The sequence below is a fragment of the Myotis yumanensis genome, unplaced genomic scaffold (assembly GCF_028538775.1).
Source record: "Myotis yumanensis isolate MYYU_CA2020_CCGP unplaced genomic scaffold, mMyoYum1.0.hap1 SCAF_21, whole genome shotgun sequence".
Classification (NCBI taxonomy): Eukaryota; Metazoa; Chordata; class Mammalia; order Chiroptera; family Vespertilionidae; genus Myotis; species Myotis yumanensis.
The window spans coordinates 16912556-16936323 of record NW_027223772.1 but is presented as its reverse complement, the minus strand read 5'-3'; the positions used below and the strand labels follow the sequence as shown (position 1 = coordinate 16936323).

The following is a 23768-nucleotide window of genomic DNA, read 5'->3' as shown; positions in this document are numbered from 1 at the left end:
CTAGTTCCGGTGCCACTTCCTCCCCACCCCAGGCCCCAATTCCTGACTAGCTTCCTTCTGTCTTCTCAATACCATTCGTAGGACATGCTCAGAATAAACAGTCCATACAGACAGGAGCAGATGACTGACTGGGTGGAGGGGAGGCTAGAAGGGTAGGATGTTTCTTTGAGGAGTGATGAGACCTTCTACCATTGATTGTGGTGATCACTGCCCAACGCTGAATATACAAAGCCATTGAATGTGCACTTGTAATGGGTGAGTCCTGTGGCATTTATATTCTATCTCAATAAAATGTTTAAAAATATACTTATTTACAAATGGTAGGCAGGGAAATAATCCTTAAAGCCACATTTTTTGTTTCTAATTTTTAATTGCATTTGATTAGCAGCTAAGAATGTTGTTAATGTCATCAACACTGATTTAGAAGCAGGATCTATCTCTAGTTCGTTTTTAGCTATAGTTGTGTGACATGAAATGAGAAGAATGTATAATGTACACAATAATTATTTTTCCTTTTTGTCTCATGCATTCCGTTTTGTCTGCTTAGAATTGCTTCTTTGCTCTTTAAAGTAATTTTGTTCAACCGTGAAGGAACTAATTTTGTTCTTTCCATGAGCTCATTAGCTGCACACTTCAGTGCCTACCTTGGAGATTACACTGTGTCTGAGTTATTTAGTCTCTAATGAAATAGTACTAGTGACAGTCCCTACTTTACCTAAGGACCTTTGTTTTGACTCTCCTAATCCTCTTAAGTTACACAGGGGTTGGCAAAAGTAGGTTTACAGTTGTACAAATAAATAATACAATAATAAATAAATAATACGATAGTAAACTCTGTTTTTGCACTCACAACTGTGAGCCTATTGTTGCCTACCACTGTATGTACTTGTCAAGTAATTTGTGTGATTATATTTTAAGTCTTAACAAATGTACGTACAATTGTTTTATATAATCAATGTTCTTTTAGATTTATTTACATATTTAATGTCTTTTTTTTTTTAAGAAGTACTTTCTTCCCTCCCTCACTTCATTTATTTATTTTTGTTTTTATTTTTTGTTCATCCTTACCTGAGTCTATTTCTCCATTGATTTTTTAGAGACAGTGGAAGGGAGAGGAAGCTATAGAAAGAGAGACTTGAGAGACACACATCAGTTGGTTGCCTCTCGCACACACCCTGACCAGGACCAGGGATCGAGCCTGCCACCTAGATAATTGCCCTTGACCTGAATCGAACCCGGGACCCTGCAGTTCATAGGCTGACGCCCTATCCACTGAGCAAACTGGCCAGGGCTACCTGTCTTTTTTATTCATTTATTTTTTTAATTTTTATTTTTTAAAATATATTTTATTGATTTTTTACAGAGAGGAAGGGAGAGAGATAGAAACATCGATGAGAGAGAAACATCGATCAGCCGCCTCCTGCACACCTCCTACTGGGAATGTGCCCGCAACCAAGGTACATGCCTTGACTGGAATCGAACCTGGGACCTTTCAGTCCGCAGGCTGACGCTCTATCCACTGAGCCAAACCGGTTTCGGCTGTCTTTTTTATTAAAGTAAAATTGACACATTCTCCATTTCAATAGCTCTTCATTATCATAAATCATTGAGGCTGCTTTCATTCTATCTGAAGAACATCTTTTCTTTTTTTTTTTTGAAATTTCCTTTGAGTCCTTTCTTTTCTTCTTTTCTTTTTATATTGTTGACAGTGTTACAGATGTCCCTCAGTTTCCCTCCCCTTTCCCCCCTTTACCCAACCCCCCAGGGCGCCTCCCCAGACCTTCCCTGAACTATTGTCTGAGCCCTCGGGCTATGCATATATGTTTTGGTTAATCTCTTTCTGTCCCCCCAAACCCCAACTCCGCCCCCTTTGTGATCTGTCAGTCTGTTCCATGTTTCCATGTCTCTGGACCCATTTTGTTTTGTTGATTAGAAAATCTTTTCTTTAGTGCAGGACTGCCATTTATAAAGTCACCAGCTTCCTGCCTCCTGCCTCCTCCTGCCTTCCCTCCACCCCATCCCACCCCACTCTGAAAATGTCTTATTCTAAGCTGCATCTTCTAGAAGGATAATATTTCTTTTTAATTTTTCTTTTCTGCTCTTGCATCCTATTCTAGCCCTTGACCTTTTTATCTCTAAGTGTTTTTGGGGCTTTTTTTGTATTTTTCTTTTCAATGTATTTTTTTAAAAAGTTTACCCATTTTTTAAAAATATATATATTTTTTATTTCTTACAGAGAGGAAGAGAGAGTGATAGAGAGTTAGAAACATCGATGAGAGAGAAACATCGATCAGCTGTCTCCTGCACACCTCCTACTGGGGATGTGCCCACAACCAAGGTACATGCCCTTGACCGGAATTGAACTTGAGACCTTTCAGTCCGTAGGCTGATGCTCTATCCACCAAGCCAAACCGGTTAGAGCTACCCATTTCTTATTACCCACCCCAGCTGCCTCTGGCTGCTACCAATAAGTTCTGTATTCATGAGCTCTTTTTTTTAAATGTAAGGTTCCACATAAAGGTGAATGCCATATTTCTTTATCCATGTACCCAGCAATGGACTCTTAGGTTGGTACATTATCTCTATAGTAAATAACGCTGCATATGGGGGTGTTATTGATTGGGGTTACTGGCTAGGACCTTGGTTCTTTTTGTTGATGTAGAAAAGATTTTAAGGTCAACAAAAATAAAAGTAAAGCAATGTGGGGCTTATTGAAGATACATTCCAAACGAGGATTGGCCATGAGAGAAGGGGACGAGGGGTGCAGACAGACAGACAATATGGCTGGTTGCTTACATCAAGCCAGGAGCCAGTCAGTTGAGGGAGACCATGGCTGGGCTGCTTTGCTCACTGGGAAGTCAGAGGAAAGGGGGCCTTGGAGACGGTTCCGGGCTTAGCCCAGGACCAGCGCAGCTGCCCATTTCTTCCTTGGTTGCAGGTCTCATGGGGTCCCTTAGAGATGGGGGATCCGTGCCTGTGGGGGAGGGGAAAGGGAATGGCCTGGGTGTGCTCCTTGAAGGTAGAGCCTGTGCGCAAGAGAGAAGACCATGGGCCCCACCTCCAGGGTTTACAAGAGGGATTTTCTGGCCCCAGGGGCTGCTCTGAAAAGCCATTTCTCCATTGTTCCTGTGGCTGCTGCTCCGCTGCAACCACCTCGCCGCGGGCGCCGGCAGCTTCTCGCCAGAGCCCTCCACTCCTGCTTTTAAACAGCATGGCCACCGGCCTCCAGCTCACCCCCCCCCCCCCCCCCCCCAGGCCTCAAGGAGAAGAGGGCGCTGTGGGGGAGGCCGGCAGCCAGGTGGATGCAGGCGGGGAGGAAGGTGATGTGAGGAAGAGGAGGGGGAGGAAGAGGAGGAGGCAGCTACAGGCAGGTGGGCAGCTGAAGATGAGAGTGACATGTGGACACCGAGAAGCAGAAGGCCGATGGGGATGACAAGGCAGCAGAGAAGGAAAAGTTAAACTGGAAAAAAGGCCTCCGTGACCTACTCACCCGCCACTCCCGTCTCAGGATCTAAACGTGGCTCCACCCAACCAAACCGCACCAGGGACGGCAGCAGGGAGGAGAAGAGCCACAACTTCCAGGCCCTGCTTTTTTTCTTAAAAGTACTTTAAAAGGGAAATTTGTATTGTTTATTTACGTTTTGTATTTCTGTACATGTCATTAGGGGTCATCCGTTTTTAATGATGGGAGCGTTCTCTGTCCTACTTCTGACTTGACTTTAGGGTGTATCCTCTCAAAAGAGAAAGAAAACCTTGTAAAAAAGCAAAAACAACAGCAAAATAACCATCTTATTCCCAGCATTCAGTAACTGTGTAGCACTTAACTACACGATAAGTATATAGTTGGTTTGTGTGAAATGGTTAAAAAGGCCAAAGATAAAAAGGTTTCTTTTTTTTTTTCTCCCTTTTTCTGTCTATGAAGTTGCTGGGGGTTTTTATTTTTCTCTCTGGCCAGTTTGATGTGTGTGAAACAATGTTGTCCAACAATAAACGGGAATTTTGTTTTGCAAAAGGAGGGACTTTCTGGATGGAGACTTTAATTTGCATTCAGGGGCGATTGACACAAGCTTTCTTCTGGGTGTGCCCTTACCCATAATGCGAACAGAACAACCCAGGTGGGGGTGGGCGTCAAACCAGCACTGGCATTGAGGTCCTGTCGTTGCCCTCTGAGCTTACACCAGGAGCCAGCTGCTCCGAACCTGCCTGCCGGCCGTCTGCTAGGCCAGGTCTGAAGGCCACAGTGCCCCACCCCAGCCCCTGTCCAACTTCCTACCTAACGGGTACATGTATCATTTCACATTCGAGATTAGTTTAATTTCAGAGAAATGCCCAGAAGTGGAATTGCTGTGTCCTGTGGTGGTTCTGTTTTTAGTTGTTTTGTTGGGGCAGTGAGAAAGGCACTGGTGTTAGATTGGTGGGTTCAGACAACCTGGATTCAGCAACCTTGATACTTGAGTTCAGGTTAGGAAAGAATTCAGAGCCAAGACCCAAACTGTAAGAGAACACTTATTTGGAAAATCACAGAGGTAGAAGAAGTAATTCGTAGAAGAAAGAGGCTTAGGAAACAAGTTATAGAGGTAAAGGAAAGGCCCTTGGAGCTTAAAAGTGAGAAGATACAGGTGACCCAAGGCCCAGGGGAGATGGGGAGGGGGAGGGAGAAAGGAAAGGCGGAGTGCTCCAGGAGAAGCAGCTGGCTCCTCGTCCTAAGGGCTTTGAGGGTGGAGGTCCCAGGGGAAGGAGCCATGGGATGTTCAGCAGCTTCCCAGGTGTGTCCTTTCAGGATCTGGGTCTCCACTGATTGGTTGGTCAGCCCCAGGGCAGGAGGCCATGCATTATCCAATGCAGCTGGTCCTGAGGGCAGGCTGGGTGTCACTTATCTAGTTTTGCTGCTTTCCTGGGCCTGGTGCTGAAATACAGCTGAGGCCTCAATGTTATCTCTAAGGTCAGAGGGTCCAAACTGCATAACTAGCAAAATGCTAGGGGAGGAAAGATCACCCTGGGGTCAAGGTCCGAACCTACAGTTGTCCATTGTTTGGCACCTGGGGCTTTGTTCCCTACTGACCTTCTGTACAGTGCCCATCCTCCTTGCTCTGCTCATATCTGTCTTAACTGCCTGCCACAATCTGAGGAACCTCCATACTGTTTTCCATAGTCGTTGCACCAATTTATATTCCCACCAAGAGTGTATGATGGTTCCCTTTCCTCCACATCCTCAACAACACTTGTAATTTTGAAAATAGCCATTTGAACTAGTGTAAGGTGATATCATTGCATTTCTCTGATGATTAGTGATTTCAGCATCTTTTCATGTACCTATTGGCCATCTGTATGTCTTCTTTGGAAAAATGCCTGTTCCGTTTTATGCCCATATTTTAAATTGGATTGTTTGTTTGTTTGTTGCTACTGAGTTACATGAATTCTTTATATATTTTAGATATTAGTTCCTTATCCAATACATGACATCCAGTTATTTCTTCCCATTCAGTAAATTGCTTTTTCATTTTGTTGATGATACCCTTTTTTTGTTTGATATAGACCCACTTCTTTATTTCTGCTTTTGCTTTTGATTTTGGTGTTAGATTCACAGAATCATCTCCAAGACCTAAGTCAGGGAGCTCACCACCTATGTTTTCTTCTAGGAGTTTTATGGCTTCAGGTCCTACATTCAAATCCTTAATCCATTTTTAGTTATTTTCTTTTGTGTGGTGTAAGTTGGTGGTCTAGTTTCATTATTTTGCATGGCTGTCCAGTTTTTCCAACACTATTTATTGAAGAAACTATCTTTTCCCCATTGTATATTCTTGGCTCCTTTATCATAAATTAATTGACTATGTATGCATGGGTTTATTTCTGGGCTCTCTAATTGGTTTCTTTAATCTGTGTCTGTTTTTATGCCAGTATCATATTGTTTTAATTACTACAATTTTCTAATATAATTCGAAATTAGGGAGTGTGATGCCTCCAGCTTTGTTGTTCTTCCTCAAGAGTGCTTTGACTATTAAGGGTCTTTTGTGGTTCCTTACAGATTTTAGGATTTTCTTCTATTTCTGGTAAAAATCTAATTGGAATTTTTATAGGGATGCATTGATTTTTTATATTTCTTTGGATAGGGCAGTGGTCGGCAAACTCATTAGTCAACAGAGCCAAATATCAACAGCACAACGATTGAAATTTCTTTTGAGAGCCAAATTTTTTAAACTCAAACTATATAGATAGGTACATTGTTATTAACTTAATTAGGGTACTACTAAGCTGGCCTTTGCTAAAAACGTCCTCAATCTGATTGAGGTACGTTCGCTGAGGTCGACCCCTTCCAACTCTCCCATCCACACTCGTCTTGTATACTTGTTTTGTCTATTCTTAAATTGATGACAAAAATACCTGTAGGATTTGCAGCTGGTTGGAAAAATACAGGTAACTTTATGCTTCGAATAGGTACTTTGGTCACCCGCGCGCGATTTGCGGACACGACTAGCACCAACCACTGCACAATGAAACTGCTGACTGACTGGCTCACTCAACTCATGCATGAATTCCGCTACATATCCCGGGGCTGCCTGTGGCACGTCTCCCGTCGCCCGACCAACACCCCCTACTTCTTCTAACGCCACTTCTTCAAAATAGACTCGCCCAGGCCAAAAACCGACTTCTGCGCATGGGCCACGAAGTTTTGATCACACTGTACGTGCGCGCCCACACGTGGTATTTTGTGGAAGAGCCACACTCAAGGGGCCAAAGAGCCGCATGTGGCTCGAGAGCCGAGGTTTGCTGACCACTGGGATAGGGTATGGACATTTTAATCATATTAATTCTTCCAATCCATGAGCATGGAATATCCTTCCATTTCTTTGTACCTTCTTCAATTTTGTTCATTAATATCTTAAAAGTTTTAAATATACATGTCTTTCTCCACCTTGGTTAATTTATTTCTACATATTTTATTCTTTTTGATGCAATTGAAAATGGAATTGATTAATCTTTATAGTTCATTATTAGTGTAAAGGAATGCATCCAATTTTCCCCCCTTAGGTATTTAATTTTGTTTATTATTTTTAAATTAAGTTCATTGGTGTCACATTGGTTAATAACAATACGTACATTTCAGATGTGTGGCTTCCAGTGTTCACCCTCTGAAGCCTACTATCCTCTTGTCACCAAGTACTTGACCCCTTTGCCTTCTTTCTCCTCCCCACCCCCTTCCCCTCTGGTAACTACCATCTTGTTGTCTGTATCTGTGAGATGTTTTCTTTTTTATGGCTTTTGTTTGTTTGTCTTGTTTGTTCATTTGTTGTTTTTTATCTCATATCCCACATATGAGTTAAAAATCATACAGTTCTTTTTTTTTCCTGTCTGACTTATTTCACTTACACATAGTACTCCCAAGATCCATCCATGTTGTCCCAAATGACAATATTTTATCTTTTTTATGGCTGAGTAGTCTTCAGTTTTGTATGGACCACATCTTCTTTATTCAGTCATTCATCAAAGGGCACTTTGGTTGTTTCCATGTCTTAGCTATTGTGAGTAATGCTGCAGTGAACATGGGGTTCATATATCTTTATGCATAAGTGTTTTTAGTTTTGCAGGTAGATACCCAGAAGAAGGATTGCTGGGTCAAATGGTAGTTCTATTCTTAATTTCTGAGGAACCATCACACTGTTTTCCATAGTGGCTGCACCAATTTACATTCCCACTAAGAGTACACAAGTGTTCTTTTTTTAACATCATCCCTGACGCTTGTCAGTTCTTTTCTTTTCTAAAAAAATTCCTCACCCAAGCATATGCTTATTGATTTTAGAGAGAGGGGAAGGGGGCAAGAGAGAGAGAGCATTAATTGGTTGCCTTCCAATATGTCCCCTGACCAGTAATCGAACCTGCAGCCTTTTGATATATGGGATGTGCTCTAGCTGACTGACCCACACCAGCCAGGGCTGAATTCTTCTCTTTTTATAAAAGCTATTCTGATAGTTTTGAGATGGTATCTCATTATGGTGCTGACATGAATTTGCGGTATTAAGCATTTTTTTCATGTACCTGTTGGCCATCTGTATGTTTTCTGTGAAAAATATCTATTCAGATCTTTTGACCATCTTTTAATTGAAAATTTTTTTGTTTTTGAGTTGTACTTATGAGTTCTTTAAATACTTTTAAAATTAGCACCTTATCAGAGGTATCATTTGCAAATATCTTCTTTCTTTCGGTTGGTTTCCTTTTTGTTTTGTTGATGGTTTCTTTTGCTGTACAGAAGCTTTTAAGATTGAAATAGTCCTATTCATTTCTTTTTTTTTTTTTTTTTTTTGAGCTTCTCTTGCCTTTAGGGTCAAGTTCACAAAATCCCAAGGTCCATAAGTTTAGTGCCTGTGTTTGTTTTCTGCCATGTATTTTATTGTTGCAGGTCCTATGTTCAAGTCCTTCATCTATTTTGAGTTAACTTTTGTGTATGGTGTCAGATAGCAGCCCAGTTTCATGCTGTTGCGTGTGGCATTCCAGTTTTCCTAGCACTGTTTATTGAAGAGACTGATTGTCCTTTCTCCATTGTATGTTTTTGGCTCCTTTGTCAAAAAGTAGTTGCCCATATAGGTGTGGGTTTACCTCTGGGCTTTCTGTTGTGTTCCATTAATTTCTGTGTTTGTTTTTCTGCCAGTACCACACTGGTTTTATTACAACAGCTTTATAGTGTAGCTTGAAGTCAGGGAGTGTGATATCTTGGACTTTCTTTTCCCCGGGCTTGCTTTGACTATTGGGGTCATTTGTGGCTCTATATAAATTTGAGGATTTTTTTGTGTGCTATTTCTGAAAAAATGCCATTGGGACTTTGGTAAGGATTGCATTAAATCTGTATACTGCTTTAGTTAATTTGGCCATTTTAACAATGTTAATTTTTCCAATCCATGAACACAGAATAGCTTTGTCTTCAGTTTCCTTCAATAATGTCTTGTAATTTTTAGAGTACAGAGTACAATCTTCACCTCCTTTGTTAAGACTGTTCCGAGGTATTTTATTCTCTTTTTTTTTTTTTTTTTTAAGTATATTTTTAGTGATTTCAGAGAGGAAAGGATGGGGAGAGAGAGAGATGAAAACATCATTGATGAGAGAGAATCATTGATTGGCTGCCTCCTGCGTGCCCCTGCCCCAGCCTGCAACCCTGGCACGTGCCCTTGACCGGTGTCGAGCCTGGGACCCTTCTTCAGTCCACAGGCTGACACTGTCCACTGAGCCAGACGAGCTAGGGCGGTATTTTATTCTTTTTGTTGTGATTGTAAATGGGATTGTTTTCTTCATTCTCTTTCTGATACTTTGTTGTTAATATATAGGAAGGCAACAGATTTTTTATATTGGTTTTGTATTCTGCAACTTTATTGAATTTGTGTATGTGTTACAACAGTTTTTTTGATAGAGTCTTTAGGGTTTTCTAAGTATATTATCATGTCATCTGCAAATAGTGACAGTTTTACTTCTTTTTTTAATATATATTTTTATTGATTTCAGAGAGGAAGGGAGAGGGAGAGAGATAAAAACATCAATGATGAGAGAGAATCTTTGATCGGCTGCCTCCTGCACACCACACACTGGAGATCAAGCCCGAAACCCAGGCATGTGACCGGGAATCGAACAGTGACCTTCTGGTTCATAGGTCAATGCTCAACCACTGAGCCACGCCAGCCAGGCAGTTTTACTTCTTCATTTCCAATGTGGATACATTTTATTTCTTTTTCTTGCCTCTTTTCTGCTGACAGGACTACCATTACTATCCTATATAATAAAAGGCTAATATGCAAACTGTCCACTTGGGAGTTCGGCCGACCAGGAATTTGACTTCTTGCTATGATGTGTACTGACCACCGGGGGTGATGCGGGGGGGCGCAGAATGAAGGAAGGCCTGGGCCAGTAGCTGGGGGAAGAAAAGACCCAGCTGGCAGCCAGCAGCCAGTGGAAGGAAGGCCCTGGCCAGCCTGTTCGCCAGCCAGGCCTAGGAACACTACCCATGCACGAATTTCATGTACCAGGCCTCTAGGCCTATATAATAAAAGGCTAATATGCAAATTGACTGAACGACAGAATGACTGGTTGCTATGGTGCACTGACCGCCAGGTGGCAGATGCTCACTGCAGGAGCTGCCCCCTGGTGGTCAGTGCTCTCCCACAGGGGGAGTGCTGCCCAGCCAAAAGCCAGGCTCACAGCTGGCAAACACAGCGGCAGTGGCAGCAGCCTCTCCTGCCTCCACGGCAGCACTAAGGATGTCTGACTGACAGGCCTAAGCCATCAGTCGGACATCTCCCAAGGGCTCCTGGACCGTGAAAGGGCGCAGGCTGGGCTCAGGGACCCCACCTGCCCTCGAGTGCACGAATTTAGTGCACTGGGCCTCTAGCATCAAATAAAATGGCAAGAGCGGACATCCTTGTCTTGTTCCTGATCTGACAGAAAAAGCTGTGTATGTGCGGTCTTATCATATGATGCCTTTATTATATTGGGGTACTTTTCTTCCATACCCATTTTGTTTTTTGTTTTTTATCATAAATGGGTTTTGCATTTTGTCAAATGCTTTGCATTTATTGAAATGTCTTAATATTTTTATCCTTCATTTTATTGATGTGGTATATCACATCAGCTGATTTGCAGATGTTGAACTATCCTTGCCTCTCTGGTATAAATTTCGCTTGATCATAATGCATGATTTTTTAAAATGTACTATTAAATTCAGTTTGCTACTACTTTGTTGAAAAGTTCTACATCATGTTCATCACAGATATTAGCCTGTAATTTTATTTTTATTTTTTTGTGTGGCATTTTTGTCTGGTTTTGGTATCAGGATAATGCTGGCCCTCCTGTAAAATGTGTTTGAGAGCCCTAGGTGTTTTGGCTCAGTGGATAGAACATCGGCCTGTGGACGGAAGGATGCCAGGTTTGATTCCGGTCAAGGGCACATGCCTCGGTTGCGGGCTCGGTCCAACGTGCAGGAGGCAGCCAATCAATGATTCCCTCTCATCATTGATGTTTCTCTCTTCCTCTCCCTTCCTCTCTGAAATCAATAAAAATATTTTAAAAATAAAGTGTGTTTGAGAGTTCTTCTGTCTGCTGTTTTTTGGAAGAGTGTGAGAAGGATTTGTGTTAATTCTTCTTTGAATGTTTAACGGATTCACCAGTGAACCATTTGGTCCTAGACTTTTGTTGGGTGGTGGTTTTTGATTACTGTTTGAGACTCCTTGCTAGTCATCGGTCTGTTTGGGTTGTTTATTTAATTGTGATTCTGTTATGGTTCTAGGAATTTATCCATGTCTCCTAGGTTGACCACTTTGTTGGCATATAATTTTGTTCATAGTAGTCTCTTGTGAATCTTTGTGTGGTATCAGTTTTAAAATCTCTTTCATTTCTGATTTTATTTACTTGAGACATCTCTCTTTTTTGTGTGATTCTAACTAAAGGTTTGTCGATTTTATTTATCTTTTCAAAGAACTAGCTCTTAGTTTTCTATTATCTTTTTATTCTCTATTAATAATTTTTTAATTCCTTTTTCTGAATTTCAGAGAATTTTAAGAGGGGAAAATAATTTAACTTTAAAAACTTGACATTTAAGCCCTAGCTGGTTTGGCTCAATGGTTTGGCCTGCGGACTGAAGGGTCCCAGATTCTACTCTGGTCAAGGACACATGCCTGGACTGCGCACATGCCCTGATCCCCAGTAGGGGTCGTGCAGGAGGCAGCTGAGCAGTGATTCTCTCTTATCATTGGTGTTTCTATTGTTTCTATATCTTGCCTTCTTCTTTTCTCTAGGAAATCAATAAAAATATATTTTTTTAAAACTTGGTATTTAAAACGAATAGTTTTGGCAGATCAGAGCTGTTAAGGTGAAGAGGCTGCTCATCAGAAGCTTTTGGAACATGCCTGTGTCGAGGCCTGAGACTCTGCCCAGTTGGTCTCCACGGTTGCAGTCTCACTGCTCCCTCCCCTTCCTCCCCTCCCCTCGGCCCCACATGATTTTAATGTGCAGCCATCGCTGAGAGCCACTGAACTTGCTAATGAGTAAATTCCAAATTCTGCATCAAAAGTCAGATTATTTCCTTTATATTTTCTCTAATGCTTGATAACATACTTCTTTTTTGGTGGGTTGGGGATGGGAAGGAATATGAAATGATAGATAGGTCTGTAATAGAAAATATCTTTAAAATATTTTTTAAGTTATGCTTGCTTGTAATGGTTTTTTATCAGATTTAGATGTAATTTTCTGGTTAAATAGGTCCAACTTTCAGCACTGCCTTAATTTGCCATAATTAAGGTTTTGTGAACTTTTTCCAACTGTTTTGTCCTATAGCTTTACTAAAACATAACATTTCTTATTTTTATAATATCTATGTTAACAATAGTGTTTCTCCCCCTCTATTTCACAGATCATAGGTTTTGGATCTGTTAAAATTGCAGAGTTCATAGCTGTGCTGGGAATTCTGTCTATTGTGGCTCAGGTGAGTGTCATTTTTCTCATCTCTTTTTAAAATATTTTTATTCTGAAATAAACATAGGTTCACAGGAAGCTGTAGGAAGCGTTCTCGAATGTCTCCCGCACGCCTGCCTTCGCTCCCCCTGCCATGGTAGTGACATCTTGCATATCTATGGTACAATAGCAGACCCAGGAAACTGACATGGGCTCCAGGTATCCAGAAATGTACTTCACCAGGAGAATGTTTCCGTGTTATTTTAATGTGGAGAAGTGAAAAGCAGAAATGAAAATCGACAGCTGTTCCGACCTCTGCTCAAAGGAATGTGGCAGATGAGTGGGTTGGAACGTATAATGAGTAAAGAGCATCGATTTCTCCATCTGTTACAGATACAGGCCCACAAGGCTGGGTGCACGTGCCTCACATCACCCGACAGGCCTTCCCTGTGTCCTGGGCCTCCTGGGGGCTGCTCCCTGGCACAGTGGCTGGGAGCGCAGGAGAGGAGGCTACAGGGCTGCCTTGCCTACGTGTTAGCACGAACAAGGCTCACAGGAGCGCACCAAGGCAAAGACCTTTTACTCATTCTGTCCGGTGGTATCGGCAAATGTAAACTGCGTTACACTCTCAGTTGCTCATAATTTGTGGGGTTTATGTGAACTCTAGTTAGTCATCAGCCCAGACTATCTCTACTGGTTTCTAACAGAGGATGTATTTGTTAAAATCAAATTTACATCAGTCCAACTTTGCAAAACTGCTAGCCTCCAGCAGAATTCCACATATTCTGTAAATACTCAGCAGAGCCTGCTAGTCACTGAGTGATTAAGTGATTGGCGTTTCTCAGAAAAGACTGAGGCCATGTCCCTCTCAGTCACAACAGCTGGTGAATGGCTCTGTGACCTTCCTGGGGAAGTGCTAGCAAAGCCCCCGATAGACAGCGTTGGGGAGGAGGCCAAAGGCCCTGCGCCCCTGGAGAGCTGCACCAGCACAGCGTGGTCCCCGTTCCCGGCTCCCTCCGCGTGCTTCTCAGGGCTCTCCTTGGCTTTGCAGACAGCCCTGCTCACCGCCTTGATGAGGTCGCTGGGGAAGAAGAACACCGTGCTCCTGGGCCTGGGCTTCCAGGTGCTTCAGCTGGCCTGGTACGGGCTCGGATCTCAGGCCTGGTAAGCCTTCCCCTGGGTCCTCACCAACTAGAGGAAGACCGTCTCCTAGGGGAGCTTGAGCTGACGGTGGTGTGAAGGCAGCAGGGCTACTTACCCGTTGGGTGTGCTCAACATTTCAAAACCTGTTTGGACTTAATTTGGGGAAGGCTGAGCGAGGTGACAGGATTATTTGTAAAAACTGTCTTCACCTTCATGGCTTTCAGTGAGTTGTTAATTAAATGTGTGTGCTTCCTCCTCCAACTCCTCCAAATATTTTAAACACATTTGTCAGTTTTTAGGGACAAATGCCACCTTCCCTCCCCCGATTCCCACCAGCACAGCGTGGTCCAAAACAAAACAAAAAGACAAGGAAAAATGATAGCAGGGCTCTTTGCTGTAATTAGCTGAGTGACTTTATAACGTAAGAACTTGAGTGAGATGAATCCTAAGATCTCTTCCAAAATCAAGTGTATCCTGGGGCAGTCACTCCTGCTGGCATATTCTACTCCCGTCACAGGAAGGTCAGAATAAGCCCTGAGCCAGAAGAAATGACAAGAATCCCGAGTGCTGTTCTGTTATGTGGCTGGTGTCCCCAATGCCTGGTTACCAAATCCAGAGGTGCTATCTCTTTAAATATTAGTTACTCCTCATTCTGCATGCATGACAGAATTTACAGAAACGAGAAATGCTTTACAGGTCAGGAGAAGATTCTTGTTCTTTAAAATTTCTGTCCAATGGACTTTGGTTCCATAGCTGAGTCAGTCAGGCTCGTGCAGGCAAAGGCCTTTGTCGACCTGAAGGATCATTCCTTTAAGGATGTGCATGTCAGCCGTCCCCAAGGAAGCCTAGCCGAGCAGGGTTTAAGCCGAGTTGGGGGCTCACCTTCCTCACACAGATGATTCATATTGACCTGCACTTACGTTTCTTTCATTGAGGAAAGGACAAGAGTCTAAAGGAAGCATGTCCAACGTGGGCCCGTGGGCCGCATGCCTGGTCTGCGTGGCCCGTGTCAGCTTTGCGTGTGACAGGCTTGGTCCAAAGCAAGCGGGTCTGGGAGGCTGCAGGTGTCGTCCTGCGTGCCAGGCCTCGCTCTGCCAGGGGGCAGCAAAATGAGCAGCTCAGAGGCAGTGTGCAGCCAGCCTCAGACAGAAAGTGGGAATCGGGGAGGAAAGGTGGCATTTGTAAAAATAAATCCTTCTGAACTTCACTGAGCGTACATCTAAAGGTGGTAAAAGGGAAATCAAGGAGAACAGATTTTGAAAGAGGTGAAATAAGTAAATGAAACTTTTCTAGCCTGTGAAGTGAGGAATAACTTCCCAGGTTAAAAAAAAAAATCCATTAGTAAAGAGGAAAGATTAAATGCAACGTAACCTGAGGAAACAGAAAGTATCTCATGCTCCGCCCCTGACTACGCTCTGACAGCGAGCCCCAGCCTGCCGCCTGACGCTCCCTGTCCTTGCAGGATGGTGTGGGCCGCAGGGGCCGTGGCCGCCGTGTCCAGCATCACCTTCCCGGCGGTCAGTGCCCTGGTCTCGCAGAACGCAGAGTCCGATCAGCAAGGTGAGAGCACTGTCCCCTCTGTTTCCCTCCGTCACTTGAGACGGACCTGCCGGCAACCTGAGCAGCTCTGAGCCTCTCTTCACCCAATGACCGCACCTGTTTGCTTTCCTTCCTGCTCTGAAATTATACTCATGGTTTTAAAATGTGGACTCAGCAGTTCAGAACACTAAGAAATAGAAACAGAACTATTTTCTCTTTGGTTTTGATTCCTCTTTATTGTGATGCCATAAAAATTAACTAAACGATAACAGATGTCTGTTAAATAATGACGGACTAGTTAGTCAGATAGCGAGCTTGTTATTTACTCACTGTCATCACTGGGACTTCTTTAATTTGGACTCCCTCGAAGGCCATGAGCTGAATGCAGGAAGTGATTCTCCGAGAGGATGAAGAGCAGATCTGTGTGGTTGCTGGTATCGGATGCCGAGTGAGAGGCAGCGTGGGGACAGCTGTGTGGAGAGAAGCGTGTGGACCCCACCCTTCTCGTGTCTCTGGTTCACCGTCAGGCATCTCCCACGACCGAGTTCATCCTTTTCCACTTCCTCTTTCAATGACTCACCTCACTGTAGTCAGGAAGTAGTCAATTTGAAAAAAATTATAAATTTTTAAAGGGAGAGCCCTTTAAAAACTTCAATAAAAACTTAATTGGAAAAGATAGTTTGCTTATTGCACCCATTTTTCCTCATCAGAAATTAGCCATCTAGTTCATAGCCACATTTTAAAATAGTGGCCACAGGTTCTGTGTGTCTCCTGCCATGGCCCCCGTCAGCTGCACAGCCGTGGAGGCACCGTCCCGGGAGAAGGCGGCCCTGTGGGCGGGCGCTGCTCGGTGCCTGACAAGTGCGCACCTGTCTTTCATGGACTGAATCCTCTTTGGCTCTTTTTATGCTCATATATGTTAGTACAGATGTTTCTAAATGTCCGCGTACAAAACTATTATAGCACATTGCATTGTTTTGAATAATCTTTGACCATTTTTGACCTACAGTAACATGCATGTCATACAATTCAAGCTAAGTTTTTTCTTTTCTGGTTAGAAACCAGAGGTATCTAGAAATTGGCACCTGTGGGGTATTTCAGTGCAGGTCTACAGGAAGATGCATCTGAAATGGGGCATCACCTTGAGGAGCAGTCTGTCTGGACGCTGGGCCCACACAGCATCAGGACTGTTGTGGACTCACATGCATGGGGCTGCAGGAGGCAGAGAGCAGATTTAATTGTAAAAGCACATTAAATAAGTAGAGCAGGAAACTCTTAATCCACAGAAAAGTGGAAATTGTCTGCAAATGGAGAATATTAAAGTTTTTCATTTTGTTATTCCCCATTTATGGGAATATCTAGCTGTTGTGAGGAAGATTCGGTCCCTGTGGTATTTCAGAAACATCACTGTCATTTCATCTCATGGACTCTAGGGCACAGGCAGGGGTCCTCAAATTTTTTAAACGGGGCCAGTTCACTGTCCCTCAGACCGTTGGAGGGCCAGACTATAGTTTAAAAAAAAACTATGAACAAATTCCTATGCACACTGCGGCGGCAAAAACACCCGGCGGGCCGGATAAATGTTTTCGGCGGGCCGCAGTTTGAGGACCCCTGGCACAGAGTGACAACATTAAAAGGACATAGTAAAACCAAGAACACATTTGTGTAATGAATGAATCCCCTGCCTCCTCAGCACGGACGCCCCAGTCCCGCTGACTCAGTGCTCACAGTTAGTACGAGAGCTCGGTCGAGTCCCCAGTCTTGACATGCCTTCTTTTTGTTCTCACTTAGGCGTTGCCCAGGGCATCATAACTGGCATCCGAGGACTGTGTAATGGCCTGGGGCCAGCGCTGTATGGCTTCATATTCTACATGTTCCATGTAGAGCTGACTGAGTTGGAACCGAAACTGAATTCTAACAATGCTGCTTTGCAGGTAATTTGGTGATAAGTCTAGTGTTGTTACCATGAATATGTCTGACTGTAGCAAACCCTCTGACCCTAAATGTGGAGCGTGTCCTTGCACATTTTTGTTTCCACAATAAGACTGTTGGACCCAGCAGTAGGGAGGCTGTGCTCAGTGCTCCGGGCCTGGGGAGGGGCGGTTTCGTTGATTTGATGTCTCATATAAAAGATTTCTCTCAATTCTGTTCTCACCTACACAGTAACTCTGATCAGAACCTTGTCTTCTGAAAAAGCCCAAGACAAATATATAAAATGACCTACAATTCCAGCTAGAAATTGAACTAGAGTTTTTTTCTTAATCTTTATTTAGTATTTTTCCCTCCTTCCTTCTAAGCAGTATTTAATAGAGATTTCTATACAGAATTGGAACTGATGTTCATGTACAGAATGCACGATCTGGTATCAGAGGGTAAGATTAGAGATAAACGACTGTTACAGGCCTGGGTTCAGCTGCTGAGAAGTGATGACAGTGGTGAGAGGCCGCCCCTGTGGGGCGAGTGTGCCCTGGCTGCAAGGAGACATTTGCTCATCGAAAGTGATTCTCTTGGAGGTGGTGCGGAGTTTGGGTCACCCAGAGCTAATTTGCATTGAAAAGACTAACCAATTCTTCATCTCCGTTTGTTTCCACACCATCAGGGAGCCCTCGTCCCAGGCCCGCCGTTTTTATTTGGGGCATGTATAGTTCTTATATCTTTCCTGGTTGCCTTATTCATCCCTGAATGCAATGATGGGGCTAAGAAACATAGCAACAGCGCCAGCGGCACTGTGACCGACAGCCCGGAGCGGGGCAGTGACGAGGACATTGAGCCCCTGCTGCCGAATGGCAGCGTCTGGGGCCTCGCTGCCTTCGAGGAGCCAGGGAGCCAGTGCACCGAGCTGTGACGGCAGAAGGGAGGCCTGCAGGCGCTGTCTTTCTGAAGTCGCCTGGAGCCACACCATGGGGAGACTTTCTGGTGCTGGAGGGGAGATGCAGTGGCATCCTTCAGGGCCAAGTTTGATGAGTAACCCTCTGCCTCCCCCCTCTCCCTCCTCCTGTTCCTTTTCTTCCATTCTTTTTCTTTCCGTTTGTACATTAGAACAAGTTAGGATTTGAAATACGTTGCTGCAAACAGTATGCAACTCTCACAGTTATCTGGAGTTCTGCTTTCAAATTCAAATGAAAAAGGTCACGTCTCTGAGAAAGGGTGGCTTTCCTTCCTCACCTCCAGAGACGAGGGTCAGCAACCCCAGGTCCTGTTCCGGAGGAGCTGCAGGCCTGGAGAGGGACTGCCATCCATGGCCAGATTCAAGGTGAAGAATCCCTTCTTTCCTGCTTCTCTGAAAAGTGCACGTGGCCCACAGGTGTGGAGGAGTGGGTGTTCCTAGAGCCACTCAGCATTGGGGACCTATTGCCTTTGTTCAAAGGTCAAACAAAGCCGGTCTTACTCCCCTTTCCTTGTCTCTGCTTAATATTCTTGGCTAGAATGAAACCCAGCGCACGCACCTGGGTATTCGTGATACTGATCCGTGACGTCCTTTACCAGCGAAGGAGATGTTTCCTACGAGTTTAAATCTTGCAGAATTAGCAATTCAGATTCCTTGACCGAGTGTCTTGGTCGGATCCGAGGGGATGTCACAGAAGCACACATCAGGCATTCCTGTGCTTCTGCGGAAGTGCTCACACGGAGACATTCCTCGGTGAGCGGAGGAGGAGGTGCCGCGAGTTCCCAGCCAGGTGCAGACTCGGTGCGGGACTGTGTTCCTCCCACACCGTCCTCTCGGTTCTCGGTCATCACCTCCTGCCTTAACTGCCCTGTGTGTACGCGTCTGTGTTCAGTAGGTCTCTCTTCCCACCTGCGTGTCTGACATTTGAATCTCATGGGAATGTGCACATCAAATTCCTTTCTGCAAAGGGTGGCTTAGGAAACTCAGTTTCACAGTAAGTGTCTTGCTAATTTTTCAAGATGTTTTACAGACAAAACTACAGATTTACATGCATTTTGTTGCAACAGTAAATGAACCCTTCACTAGGCCTCCCTTGTGCCTGTGAAGGGTTTATAGATATGAAATACATGTAGATATTTTTAAGGGGTTTTAAATTTTTTTGATGGAGTGCTGTGCAAATCAAATATTTATAAATGTAATGAAGGTATTGACAGAAAAAATATATATGTAACTTTTATAAAGGATTATTATGTACTGCTTGAATACATTTAAAAGAAAATATATTTTGAAACCTGTTCTGCTATGAACAAAAATGACATATCTTTTTACTATGCTGTTGGTTTTAAGTTAAGCTTCCTGACGCACAATAAATTGTACTGGGTATTTTTATGTCTTTTGTGCTTCTTTAAAGTAAATAGTACCATTGCTCTTTGGGTTCTCTTTTGGGTGGCTTTCAACTAAAATAAATTGCTAATCTTTAAGCTAATGCAAAATGTATGTGTATTTTCAAAGTTTAATTTTTAACAAACTTCCTTAAAAACTCCCTTTAGTAACAATCATCACGAATTTTTTAATCTTTATTGAGAATATTACAGATGTCCCCCCCTTTTTTCCCCATTGCTCCCTCCACCCAGTTCCCACGCCACCCCAGGCCTTTGCCACCCTATTATCTGGATTCATGTGAAAGGGTTAAGTTGACACACAGACAGGGCGGGCGGGGTCCAGTGGGACACAAAGGTGGGTGGGACACAGGCGGGCAGACAGGGCGGGGTTCAGTGGGACACAAAGGTGGGTGGGACACAGGCAGGCAGACAGGGCCGTTGAGCAGCCTAATCACAGGCACCAACCACGCAGAAATAATAGGATGTTTCTGGACTCAGAGCAGGAGGCCTGGGACCCAGGAAGGGCCTGCAGTAACAAGGTGTACGAACGCATAGGAACAGGGAAAGGACACAGGGAAGCGGGGAAGCTCAGGTCCGTGCTGGACAAGCGCAATGAGTGACAACGCGGATAGATAGAGGAACAGGCTTGTGGCAAATACATACCCTGGACTACAAGGCTTCACGGGCAGCCCATCACGGAGCCCGTCCCCATGCGGGGCGTCTGCATCTGCTTCAATAAACTTTCCACACTTTTGCTTATATCGTCTGGTCTGTGGAGCTTATTCTTTGGTGTCGCAGGACCGACCCCGGGAAAACACCTCGGCTCACTGTTCCAGTTACCAGCTTTGGGGGCTTGAGCCTGTGATTTGGAGGCTTGCCGGGTGCCCGCCAGCCACTTAGGGGGCATTTTTCTCTTTCACTTTCCAAATAAGGTCTCTGGCCTTTGGCCCATCTGAAACCGGGCTTGGGTCAGCCACTTAAAAACCGTTGTTAGGGTGGCTGCCACATGAAAAGGCCCATGGAGGGATGAGCGCTGTCGACGGGTCAGAAAGCAGCAGGCTTCCCGCCAGTTGCAAGAGAAAGTCCCACCAGTGACGAGTGCCTGGTCCCTACCCAGGCTCCGAAGATCAGAGAGGCAAGTTGCTCCCTCTGGTTTGAGAATCTCCAAGGTCCTCACATAAGGACCTCGCAGAGGTGTCTGGGGTTGACCCCTAAGATGTGCAGGGGCCTCCTAGGAACTCCAGAATACAACTGTAAAGTTAAACTCTGACCTGTCCAGGAGTGCACTAACAGCTGGTCACTCCACGCTCTGGGTCCTCACGGCTGTTGAGACGCGGGGAGAGAGCTGAGGGGTGCAAGAGGAGGGAAGTGACCAGCGGTTTCACGCCTCTGGGAGTTCCCCCCGCAAGCAGCACACTTGGACCCACTACATACAGCCCAACCCGGCCTGTTCCCTTGTTAGGATTTCTGTTGCCGGAGATCTGCTCAAACTTCCCTGCCTTTTCCTCCTCCTGCCAGTCCTTCGGATCCTGGCCCAGGCTGGTTGGTCTGCCGTTCTTGGTGTCCCCGGCCAAGATGGGCCCAGCCATGCGTGAGCGGAGGATTCCCCCATCCCCTCAATGCCTCCTTGGACCTGACCCCCACAGACCTGACTCCGTCCAGCTCCTCACAGTGACCTTGTGGGGCCCAGGGGGGTTCGGGTCTTCAATAGAATATTAGGGGAGCCTGGGAGGGAATGCCCTTGCCTGGGGCACAGCCTGCCCCTGGTGCTCACACCACGCCATGTGCTGGCGAGCATTGAAGTAGGGTGGGGAGGTAGATCAGGGCGGTTCCATACATGAGGGCATTAGGTCACCAGACAGGATGGAGGAGGACTGCAGGGTTTGGGTTTACAGCAGTGCTCAGTGCTCAAGGCCCCTCAGCACCTTCTGCAGTGCTCCCCGGTTCCTGGGGCCTTTGAAATGCAAGTGCCTGGTCAAAAACTCCAGTCTGGGCCATCTTTAAAGGTACAAGTTTCTGGGAAAAACAGCCGCATGTGCAGATCAAATTAACTCATTACAGCTTTCATTGCTAGATCGCCTGCTTTCATCTTCGTTGCTTAAAGTCTGTAAGGTGGATTTGGCGCTGTTAAAATGTCATTGGCTTTGTTGAGAATGTGCTTTGAAACGATGTTGAAAATCCTATGTAATAAAACTCTAATATGCAAATCGACTGAATGGCTGAACAACCAGGGGAATGACTGGTCGCTATGATGCGCACTGACCACTAGGGGCAGACACTCAACGCAGGAGTTTCCCCTGGTCGGGGCGGGCGAGTGGGCGGCACCAGGCCACCAGCCAAGGCAGGTGCGGGGGGGGGGGGGGGGGGGGGGACCTAATTGCCCCGCCCACTGGACACCCCACAGATCGGCCCTGATTGCCGGCCAGGCCTAAGGACCCTACCTGTGCACAAGTTTATGCACTGGGCCTCTAGTGTGTTCATAAGGGTCAATCTAAAGAATGCTGGTTGTTTGCTTTTCTTGGTTTCTTGAGGATTGAGGCTTCTAAGAATTATTAATTGGAAATTATGTGATTTTGGTAATAAAAGGCATGGTTCATAGAGATGCATTTTGGAAACTATTCCTAAAAGTTGTAGAAAGGTTTGTGAAAATTAGAGAAGATTTATAAGGAAAATGTTAAAAGGAAATTAAAGCCAGTGTGGGCAATTTGCAGCCAGCTGTAACCATTATCTTCCCCAGCCAAGGACACAAAGTAAATGGTAAAAAAAACAAAAAACAACAACAAAAAAACACCTCCCTACAGAAAGGGAGGAAAGAGGGGAAATGGGGGAAAAGGCTGTTTTACTCCCTCGCAGAGGCCGGCAGCCCCCAGGCTTGGCAAGATCAAGTTGCCAGGTGCTTCTCATGACTTCTGAAAAGACGACAACAAAGTAACAGGGAATCTTGGGGATTGAGCTGCACTAGAATATCCCACGGAGCCGTGTTAAGACCTACAGTCAGGGGCGTGTATGATGCCTGGGACCCCACTCAGCCTGCTCTTCCGATTGGCTGGGGGTCCGTCTGCTTCATGAGCCAGATTTACTTGCTTTACTTTTTCAATGAAGATACATACTTTGATTGCTTTAATTGATTGGCTTTTTACAATATAGTCAAGGTCTCATATAAATTCATTTATCTGAGAAGACAAAATTCAGGTTTTGTGACTTTTATTAAAGGTATTCCTGATTTTTTGGGCTTTGTTTTTCAAATACAAGGAAACAGGACAATTTCATAAATGATACATTTCCCTCTGGATTTTGGCAGTCCGTAATGAATAAGTCAATGTGTTTCTTTGCATGGGCTCCATGAGACCAGTTTCCAATGATAGTTTTGGTAACCAAGACTTTCGCTCGGGTGTTGTGTCTGAGAGACAGGCCTGGACTCTGGATGCCGCCAGAAGACTCAGAGCCAAGGTGAGCGCCTTAGAGAAAAGCCTGGTACCTGCTTGGTACCATGGTTCATGGCAGTCTTTCCAGGTAAGGAACAAAGGTTGCTTTCCTGAGAGACAGTACAAAAGGACCTCAAGACACCCGTGGGGACCTCGCCTCAAGGCCTGCACCCTGAACCTGCAGGCACTGCAGCCAGGCCTCAGCTGGGGGGCTGGCTTCTTGGCCTGAGGGGCTCACTGAAACTCAATCATGGGATTCTGGCAAAACAGGTTCTAAAGGAGCCTGTACAGCCGGTTACTGTTCTTACTGTGTCCACACAAACCCTCAGACCAAATTAAAACTAGGCTCAATACAATAAATAAATCGGTCTTTAATAAAAATAAGGGTAACTTTAGGGGGGGAGTCATGTTTCAACTCTATTATACACAATCGTGAGTTGATTCCAGTTAATTGTTTTAAAGTTTTATCTTTCACCTGTGAATTGAACTGAATCTTAAATTTGTCTAGTTTTCTTGGATGTTTAGCTACTACTCTCCAGACTAATACTTGCTTTTCTTCCATCCTTTACCTCTGATCATTGAACACTGAACACTTTCCTTTCACTTGTCATAATTCTTGTTATTCAGTTTGTCTCCACCTGGTAACAAGCCCTAGGCGCACACAGGGAAGACCATGGCCGCCACCTTCCGTGTCCGGCCCCATCGTTCCTCTGACAGAGAACAAGAATTTCTTATCTCTGAAGAAAAATGTCACCCCCGTTAACGTGGGATTTGTTAGTCCTTTCCAGTCTGTGAAAAGGAAAGTTGTGTCTTTTGGTCAAATAAGTTTGACAACCTTCCCAGGGTTTGAATTTTAAGGGACTAGCCTTAGACTTGGGAGTCGGAGGAAGTCCTGCTCCTTACCAGAATGATAGGAGAGCCTGGAAGGAAGGACTCCTGCTCCGCAGGCGTGGCCTGCTTCTGGGG

General features: G+C 44.8%; 1 protein-coding gene across 2 annotated transcripts in view; it reads left to right on the top strand.

Moving 5' to 3' along the window:
* MFSD14B (major facilitator superfamily domain containing 14B) overlaps nt 1-19440 on the top strand; it is a 113702-nt gene extending 94262 nt beyond the window's left edge. For both annotated transcript variants that reach the window (XM_070400890.1, XM_070400889.1), the window contains 5 exons: nt 12386-12457; nt 13478-13590; nt 15032-15129; nt 16900-17042; nt 17708-19440. In XM_070400890.1, coding sequence (XP_070256991.1) covers nt 12386-12457; nt 13478-13590; nt 15032-15129; nt 16900-17042; nt 17708-17953 — 672 coding nt within the window. In that variant the 3' untranslated portion in view covers nt 17954-19440. The remainder of the gene's footprint in view (nt 1-12385; nt 12458-13477; nt 13591-15031; nt 15130-16899; nt 17043-17707) is intronic.
* Nucleotides 19441-23768: the final 4328 nt, after the last annotated feature.